This window comes from Berghia stephanieae, chromosome 2, assembly GCF_034508935.2.
Source record: "Berghia stephanieae isolate SIO BIC M18660-M18661 chromosome 2, UCSD_Bste_1.3, whole genome shotgun sequence".
NCBI lineage: Eukaryota > Metazoa > Mollusca > Gastropoda > Nudibranchia > Aeolidiidae > Berghia > Berghia stephanieae.
This window is the reverse complement of record NC_088361.1, coordinates 77,649,538-77,659,537: the sequence shown is the minus strand read 5'-3', so window position 1 is coordinate 77,659,537 and position 10,000 is coordinate 77,649,538. Positions and strand designations below refer to the sequence as shown.

At 34.0% G+C, this 10,000-nt stretch overlaps 1 protein-coding gene across 1 annotated transcript in view; it reads right to left on the bottom strand.

Annotated features, from left to right (window-relative positions):
* Positions 1-10,000, bottom strand: part of LOC144964012 (angiotensin-converting enzyme-like) — a 143,610-nt gene that overhangs the window by 13,834 nt on the left and 119,776 nt on the right. The window contains exons 22-24 of the mRNA XM_078897957.1: positions 6,212-6,309; positions 4,824-4,996; positions 1,993-2,117 (exon numbers count right to left, since the gene is read on the bottom strand). Coding sequence (XP_078754083.1) covers positions 1,993-2,117; positions 4,824-4,996; positions 6,212-6,309 — 396 coding nt within the window. The remainder of the gene's footprint in view (positions 1-1,992; positions 2,118-4,823; positions 4,997-6,211; positions 6,310-10,000) is intronic.

Here is a 10,000-nt window from a genome sequence, read left to right as displayed (position 1 = left end):
GCTTTCTTTTAATTATGTGTATAACTAATTAGCGTTGTTCATGTACTGTCTTGGATGCTAATCTTTGTTATGCACCCAGAGCCCTCTAGTATAAATCTTTACCATTATTATTATTATCATCATCATCATTATTATTATTATTATTATTATTATCATTATTATTATTATTATTATTATTATTATTATTATTATTATTATTATTATTATTATTGTTATTATTATTATTATATGGTTTTCATATAGCGCCTTACCCGTATATCAACAAGTGGCTACTTTCACTCAAATATACAACAACTCAAACATGCAATGTGAAACAAAGCAATGTAATTCTACCGTGCTACGCTTTAAAAAGAGACGTTTTAAGATGATTTTTAAAGAAATATGCATCATTACTGTCTCTGATATAGATAGGGGGTGCTGAATATTCAAACGCATGCTCGCGAGTCATTTTTGGCTTCACACGTGAGTGCGATTATCATTATCTCAGATATCTGGATGGGGCGTAGAATTTAAGCATGTCATTAATGTATCCAGGACAGAGTGTAGCGATTATAAAGCAAAAGTACAGAGCTTATATTCGTTTCTGAACTGGAAGCCAGTGAAGATCTCTTAACAAACCCGATGGGGATTGATTTCTCTTCTATAAATAAACCAGGCAGCATCGTTCTGGGCTACCTGAAGGGATTTTATTTTGTATTTATTTATAGAAGAGAGGAGAGAATTGCAATAATCTAGCTTTGACAGTAAGTATTAGAGAATTAACTAATAAAGGCAGAGATGTCTCTTGTAATGAGATGTCTAACACTACGTATTCTTCTCATTTCCATGTATGTTAACCAAACGATATGATTGGCTTGGCTGGTAAAAGACCAATCTGAATCGATAAATATACCCAAATTTCGAACAACCTTAGCAGTTCCAATTACACTATTTCCTAAAGCTATTGATTCACACTCTATATTTGAAGGATTGCTGGCCTAACGATAAATATTATTTCAATCTTACTATCGTTAAGCTTTTGTCTCTTCAGTTCCATCCAAGTTTTAAATTTAACAAAGCAAGATTGGAAACGTTCAATTAAAAGATGTAAATAGTTGCAGATTGCTGACTTAAAGATTTGACTATCGTCTGCATAAAATTGGAATTTTAGATTAAAATCAGAAATAATAGATCCAGGGATTTTCATGTACATTGTAAAAATAACTGGACCTAATAATGATCATTGTGGCACACCAGATTTCAGAGAATGATCAGATGTTTTGACATTTTTAATCAAAACAGTCTGTCGACTATTTGTTAAATAAGATTTGAACCATTTCAGCACCAATCCATTGATACCAAAAAGATGTTCGATTCAATTCCACAGAATATTGTGGTCAATCGTGTCAAATGCAGCGTAAGTCAAACATATATAAAATGTTAAACTCATTTTTGTCAACATGTAAAATCAAATTATTTATTATCCTTAACAGCCCAGTCTCGGTGCAATGATTTTCCCTTTAAGCTGATTGGAATGCTGCATATAGATCATGCAATTTTAAATGTAAATTTAATCAGTGAAGAAATGCTTTTCTTCTTCTGCTAATTATTATTATCATTATTATTATTATTATCATTATTATGATTATTATTATTATTATTATTATTATTATTATTATTATTATTATTATTATTATTATTATTATTATTATTATTATTATTATTAATATCATCATTATTATTATTGGTGTGGTTGATGTTCTTGTTGTTTTTATTGTTGGATGTGTATTAATGTTAGTCTTATTATAATTATTTTTAGAGAATAATTTTTACCATTGGCCAGAAAAAGGCGTTAAAAACTCTGCAGTCTTGCATTTCCTCGGCCATTTAATATTGAAATAAAAATTGAGGGCTGTCCTCAATATATGAAATAAAATGTTTTCTAGCCAAAAAATACACTGTACAGTTATAAAATAAAATTGAAGTGATGAGGAAAATATAACATTTTCTAACCAGGATTTGCCCCATCTCTAAATTCAACGGGTTGGTTTTTGTACAGCATCATATACTCAATGTGGCCCATTTCATGGTGTGCTGTGATAAAGTCTTTATGTGTGATAGTTGTGCACATCTTGATCCTGTGGAATGTTACCAGCAATATGTATACATTATAATGACTTGTACTGTGGGTTGATACTCTCAATAGAAATTAAATTTATTCAAATGACAATTGATTATAATTGATATATATCACAAAACGTGCTCAATGTCCTATACAAAGGGTCCCCAGCAATACATGACGCCTGACATAACAATTATTTTTTCAACAAAGTCCATTTTAGACCAGAGTGCGGTGAGAGAATGTGAGCCATTTTTACCAAGGACTCAACTTTGCGACGCCATGATCTCGACTGGAACCAGAGACATATATCACGACACACTATTTTTTTATAAACTAGTCAAAACACATTTTAAACACTTTTCTACAGCAAGTAACTATCAGGAATATATATATATATATATATATATATATATATTATATATATATATATATATATATATATATATATACATATATATAAATATATATATATATATATATATATATATATATATATATATATATATATATCATCGTTCTCGAAAATATTAATCTAAGACTCAATCTTTACACGGGAGAGAACAAAGAGGTAAACTCAAGACATATAAAACATAAAAGAGCATTACAAGTGCCAGTGGCCGAGCAGTGGACACACAGTAAGTTGGAATCTTCCAGGAAAGAGAATTATATAAAGGCCAATTAGAATACATGTTAAGAGCAGAGGCAATAGGGAATAAGGAGGGTGGGGGGGGGGGGGGGGGGGGGGTTGGTAGGGATGTTGATAGGGTTAACGATATATATGGTAAAATAATCTTGGTAGTAAGATGGTGATGATAATGATGATGATGACGTTGATGATGACGACGACGACGATGATGATGAAATGAAAAAAAAAACAAGGGTTGTTGCATTTAAAAAGATTAATCAGTACAAAACCAAAGCCATTAAGTCTACAGATAATAATAGCCTAACTTTCATTAATCAAAAATGTATTATTATTCTTTTCTTTAATTATGTGTTAACCTCTTGTTGTGTGGGGCTATTCTGTTGATTTATATCAAAGTATTTCTGCATTAACGGGATTTAATACTTATCTTCTGAAACTGATCTATCCCTATATATAACGTGCCAATCTACCACCACTTCTACTACCTATTCCTTTAAATTTAACATTTCATAACTATCTGTCGAGTTGTCAGGAACGTTAACCCAACTATACAGGGTAAAAGAGGCACCAGACGACTTCTGTCTACGGGGAACACTATCTAACTTCTATTTGTCTCTGCCTAGTTGCCACGTCTCCTACATAGACGCGACAAGGAAAAACCTGTCGCCCACCACTTCAGTCATCAAGGATTGCATGACATCCAAATCGCCGTCCTTCAGTTCTGCCACACCACTAAACAACACGGGAAATATAGAGAGGCAGAACTGATACTTAAACTGAACACCCTGTAACCTCACGTCATGAACACGAGGCTGGACCTCAGTTAATTATTATACTACCATTATCTCTTGCCCCTCCGACTCTCCCGGCCATCCATCGTATTTTCCTCATTGCATGCCAGTATCATTACTACTACTACTACTACTACTACTACTACTACTACTACTACTACTACTACTACTACTACTACTACTACTACTAACTTTACTACTACTACTACTACTACTACTACTACTACTACTACTACTACTACTACTACTACTACTACTACTACTATTACTACTAGTGGGATTCCACTCCACTCATGAGGTTTTGTATAATATTGTGAATATATTTGATATATTCTTAGGGGAGCGAAAGTTTCAATATAGTGGTCAGGGTGGGAATACATTATCATATCTCACACATAAAATGTAAAATCATGAATGTTATTAATGCAATATTATGTAATTGCTGGAGTCAGAAGTCTGTATAGAGTCATTAATAGACTTGTTATAATATATCACAAGGATAAAATGATAAAATTAATCAAGCTCATGAGCTTTTGAAGAATATTATAAAGATATGTATATATTATCAATGGATGGAAATTAGCAATCTAGTGGTTAGGTTGGGAACACATTGTCATATCTCACAGATGAAATGTAAAACCAATAATGTTAACAGTAACAGTGAAATATTATATAAATGCTGGAGTCAGAGGAGTCAATACAGCGTTAGTAATATGATGCAGTTTTCAGAGAACAGACCAGGATTAGCTCCCCTTCGAAATTCTACTGGTAAATCTTTGTATTGAAGATAGTACTCAATATGTCCATCTCATGGTGAGCAGTTTGAAAATGGTCTTGAGTGACCTCAGTGCACTGTTTTAGTTTGGTTGATTAACTTGATAAAAGAGGAATATGATGCAATCCAGCCAATTCGATTGCTATTTTTACTACCAAACGGAATTACATTATCTTGTTTGGAATCGAAGCACGAGAGAAATACCGGGATCAGCAATGAACTCGATTTTTGATATGCTTTGTCTGGTTGGTGATAATATTTCAATGTGAGAAGCAGGGTGAGGAGGGTGAGGATGAGGATGATGAGCAACAGGATAGGTAGATAAGAAGAAGAAGAAGAAGAAGAACAAGAAGAAGAAGAAGAAGAAGAAGAAGAAGAAGAAGAAGAAGAAGAAGAAGAAGAAGAAGGAGGAGGAGGAGGAGGAGGAGGAAGAGGAAGAGGAAACAAGCAGAGGAACAAGAAAAAGAACAATCCCATTATCAATAATCAAACAGAATTAGCTTACATCACCTGAAATCTTCTTTGTTATAAAAATCCCAAGCTGATGCATGACAGACAACTTCTCGGCCATCTGTTGGTTTTTCAAGCATAGACTTTTCCCCGAACTTTGGTGGCATTTCGATCAAACCAAGAGATTTAAAGAAATCGTCAGCTGTGTGAAATATCTTTGTGGCAGTGTAATTCTGGAGTTTTAGAGAAAGACCGAGAAGTGGAATATGGGAAGAGGAGTAGATACAGAGTGTTGAATCAATTCTAGATTATATATTCCCTTAACTAAAATATCCTTAACAATTTTGCATTATAACTGTGACTCATCGTCTAGAATCTGTAATATGTCAGGATGGATGAGATACCAAAAAGCGATTTTAATATTCAAATGACCAGAAATGTCAGATTTTAGTTTTTGTCATGTTAAGACCCTATCAGTAAAACATATAAACGTTATTCAAGTTTTTACCTTTGACTATAAATTCTGTTTTCAACATTGTCTTATCTGGCAATGTGTCGGGATGCATGAGATGACAGAAAAATATTTACAATTGAAATAATCAGTCATATTATGAATGTGTGTCTTTTGCTCTTTCAGAAAACATCGATTAATCTCTTCAATTACAAATCAGTAAAAATGACAAAAATATCTTTACAAATGTCTCATCATTTTGACTATCAATTCCAATTTCAACATCTTGAGTATCCAAACACATTGCTATTATTTTTATTAGGGGCAGCGTGGCTCAGCGGTACGGTCTTTGCTTCGTACCCAAAAGGCACCGAGTTCGATCACCCGCCGCTGCTCTGTGTGGCCATGAGTAAGTCACCTCGCCCCAGCTCAATTTGCGGCGCTGCATTGCGGGTGAAGCCTAGGTTATTCCAGTCCTCCCTTGGAATAGACCCTAGAGACAAATTTCTCCTATAGGATGAATAAAGGGAAGTTTATTTTAGTTATTTTATTTATTACTGATTTGAGGCGTTTGGTCAAATATAATCTTTTTAGGCATTTTTATATAAAAGTCTCTAATGTGACAATTTCTATGTTCAATCTACTTTCCATAACATATGAGATTATTATAGAATAAGAATTGGTGACTTTGATGAAGCTTATAATATTCGTTAAACTTGAAAAATTACGATCGTAAAAAAATGGTCTCTCCCTAATTTAATTCCTATTTGCATCTTATTAATAACTATTCACATACCATCTAAAGGACGTTGGTTTCAAGGCACGTGGTTACTGAAAAAGCACTATGAAGGCTCGAGTACAAAATACTCCTTTACAAGTTAGTTGTCATTAAATTTGACTGATCTATGTACTGAAAGATTTCTACCCAAAATAGAAATTGTTGTCTTGTCTTATTAGTAATGTAGATTCAGACAAGAATATTTATAGTGCGTCTTACTTGTTTCACCATTTCGTCTGTTACATCCATTGAGTTTTTGTTCTTGAATGGCATGATGTCTTTAGCCAGCGAATTCCACTCTTGAGCCCACATGTTGCCTAAATTATGGATTATAAAGAACGTCTAGAAAAAGAAAGCGGTAGAGTGTCATATCGCCTTACAGACGTCATGTCTTGTCCTACGTGTTAAGCGTTGCTGTTGGCTAGGGTTTTGAGCACGTGTGATGGATATTGAGCGATATAAATGCTCGGGTTTTTTTTTTCGAATAATATCATAATTTGGCTACATTTCGATTGGCTTTGATGGTTTCAGTCAGATATTAGCTGTTGTCGGTGTAGTACAGTGGATGTCAGAGAAGTTAATTGTTTTCAAATGGCTCAACGGTTGAGCACTCACTTTACAACCTATGGAGACGGTATGGATTCCGGGTGCAGACGAGGTTTTTTTTCTTCCTGCGATATTGTCTATCCCCAGTAATGATTTGGTAGCTGGGTCTTTCAAATATTAGGAAAGGTATTTTTCTAATAGACCAGTGTCCTTCACAAAGAGTAGCAATAAATTGTTTTCTATTAGAGTTTAATATTAATTTCCGCTTTCATGGTTTTTTTTCTACTATAACTGACTACTGTTCTCTGTTTAAAGTTCCTGAATTAAATTGGTTAGAATATTGGCCTATATTCAATACTCGGAATATTCTAAATCAATATTGTGTTCGCGTTTTGTACTTTTTTTAGCAACATGAAACAGGTCCATCCAGAGCATAGAAATTAGATAAACAACATCTTCAGTAGTAGCAATAGTAGTAGTAGTAGTAGTAGTAGTAGTAGTAGTAGTAGTAGTAGTAGTAGTAGTAGTAGTAGTGTTAGTAGTAGTAATTGTAGTAGCAGTAGTATTAGAGTAGTAGTAGTAGTAGTAATAGTAGTAGTTAGTAGTATAGTAGTAGTAGTAGTATAGTAGTAGTAGTAGTAGTAGTAGTAGTAGTAGTAGTAGTAGTAGTAGTAGTAGTAGTAGTAGCAGTAGTAGTAGTAAAAGTATAAGTAGTAGTAGTAGTAGTTGTAATAGTAGTAGTAGTAGTAGTAGTAGTAGTAGTAGTAGTAGTAGTAGTAGTAGTAGTAGTAGTAGTTGGAGTGGTAGTAGTTGCAGCAGTAGTAGTAGTAGTAGTAGTACTACTACTACTACTACTACTACTACTACTACTACTACTACTACTACTACTACTAAGATGACAAAACCAATCATTGTCGGAGATTTCAATATGCATTTTGACGACACAGGGGATTCGGAAGTTAAGGAAATAAAGTCAACAATGAATATTCACAACCTCGTTCAAAACATTAAGTCTCCCACTCACCAGAAATGTCACACTTTAGATTGGATTATTACCGACCAAACTACTTAGCTCTACAACATAAATGTAACAGACAAATGTATATCCGACCATCAATTTCGAGGTAGATGCAGAAAAATTGAAACCAGAAAGGAGAACCATCATATCAAGAGAAAGAATCAACGATGACATTTTCATCAAAGAGCTTATAAATATAATTCAAAAATTCATGGTCAAAGACAATTGAATTGAGAAATCTCCATAACAATCTTGCCCCCATTAAGATGCTCATCGTCACAAGTAGAAAATCTGCACCGTGAATGAACAATGATTTTTAAAAAGACAAAAGCTGAGCGCCGTCGCGCTGAAAGAAAATGGCGAAAATCACTCCTGACAGTTGACAAAGAAATTGATCAAAATCACAACAAAAACATAAAACATAAGATCAAAGAAGCAAAGTCGTCTTATTACAACACTTTGATCAAGGATTGTAGCACCAACTCATTGTCTGAAAAGTCTACTACAAATTCAAAAAGCCACATATCCTACGTCGGTTCCAGCGGGAGATATTCCTGAACAATTCGGACATTTCTTTCGGGAAAAGGTAGCTTCAATTAGAAAGAAACTAGACAGCATTTCTTACGGAATACCTGATTTTAAGACATTTGAAGGCGATGCCTTGTTCTCTCCATTCACTCCTGTTACAGAAGATGGAGTCAAAGAAATAATCTAATCCTTACCTCCAAAGACATGCATTCTTGACCCAATACCAACATCCTTACGCATTTCTCATATTGATATCCTTTTGCCCTTTATTACTTCAATCATAAATGAATCCCTGTCTACAGGGATAGTAACACATTGTTTTAAGCATGAAATTTGGACCCCCTTGCTAAAAAGCAAATATATCCCCCGAAGAGCTGAAAATTTTTCGTCCCGTGTCCAATTTACCCTTTCTCTTAAAAATCCTTGAAAAATTGGTAGCTAGGCAACTTAAAAATCATTTACTTAGATTTGATCTTTACGAACCTTATAAATCTGCCTACAGGCAACACCACAATACCGAAACTGCCCTAATTAAAATTAATAATGATATTCTTTGTGTGCTGATGCTGGAAAAATCTCCATCTTAGCGTTGTTAAATCTATGCGCAGCCTTTGACACCATAGATCACTCCATATTAATCACACGTTTTGTCGAAGACATTTGGAGTATCATGTAGCGCCTTAGAATGGTTTAAGTCTTACATTGACGGGCGTACACAATCAGTCCTGATAGACTACATCAAATCTAACCCACAAACTTTAAAGTATGGAGTACCCCAAGGTTCCGTTTTAGACCCGCTCCTTTATACTCTCTATACACAACCATTGGGAAGAAAAATAAGAAAACAGGAGGTCAGCTACCACATGTACGCTGACGACACCCAGGTGTATAGCTCTGCCTATCCGTCTGAATTCGATTTGTTAATTAAAAACCTGGAAATTTGTATAGAAGATGTGAAAAACTGGATGACAGTAAACAGGCTCAAAATGAACGAAGAAAAAAACGGAATTTATTTTGTGTGATCCTAAAAATTTATTAAAAAGTGCGTAGAAAAATGTTATTACAATTGAAAACGAAAAAGTCTATTTTACTGACTGAGCTAGAAATCTGGGTGTTTACTCTACCCTTTCCATGCATTGCCATATCGATAATTTATGTAAGACTTTATATGTCGAGCTCAGAGGAATTTAACAATTAGCTAATTTTTTAGATCAAAAATATATTCGAACCTTCATTTCTTCCTTGATATTTACTAGACTTGATTACTGTAACATGCTCATGCATTCCATTCCAAATAATGTCCTCGGCAAACTGCAACGCATTCAAAATCAAACGGCAAAATTAGTTTTGAAAAGAAAAAAGTGATCATGTCACACCTTTGTTTTGGACTTTATTTGTATTTAGGGTTACAGATAAAATTGCTGTAATGTACTATAATCATATTAATGAAACTTCTCCTGCCTATATATCAGATTTGATAAATGTTTACACTCCCTCACGCTCTTTATCCAACTCTCAATCACGATTATGCGTTCCTAAAAAAGGGATCTAAGACCTATGCTGATCGTGCATTTATTCAAGCTGGTCCCGCTGTCTGGAATTCTTTACTATTCAGTGTTAGGAGCGGGGTTGTGGATTCCCAGTCATCTTTTAAAAAGAAATTAAAATCTCACTTTATGAGAAGCTCACTCGATTAAATAAAACACCCTTTTAATAAGATATACAGTTGTTACATCAAAATTCTCATGACATAATATTATAATCTCCCTTCATCCGCCATTATTGTTAAATGTTCTGATATAATATTTATTCAATAATTCATGTTAACAGATACATTTCGTCTCTGTATGCATATGCACGTTTTGGTGAATGGGTGTGTCTTTATGAGGGTGTGTGTGTGTGTGTGTGTGTGTGTG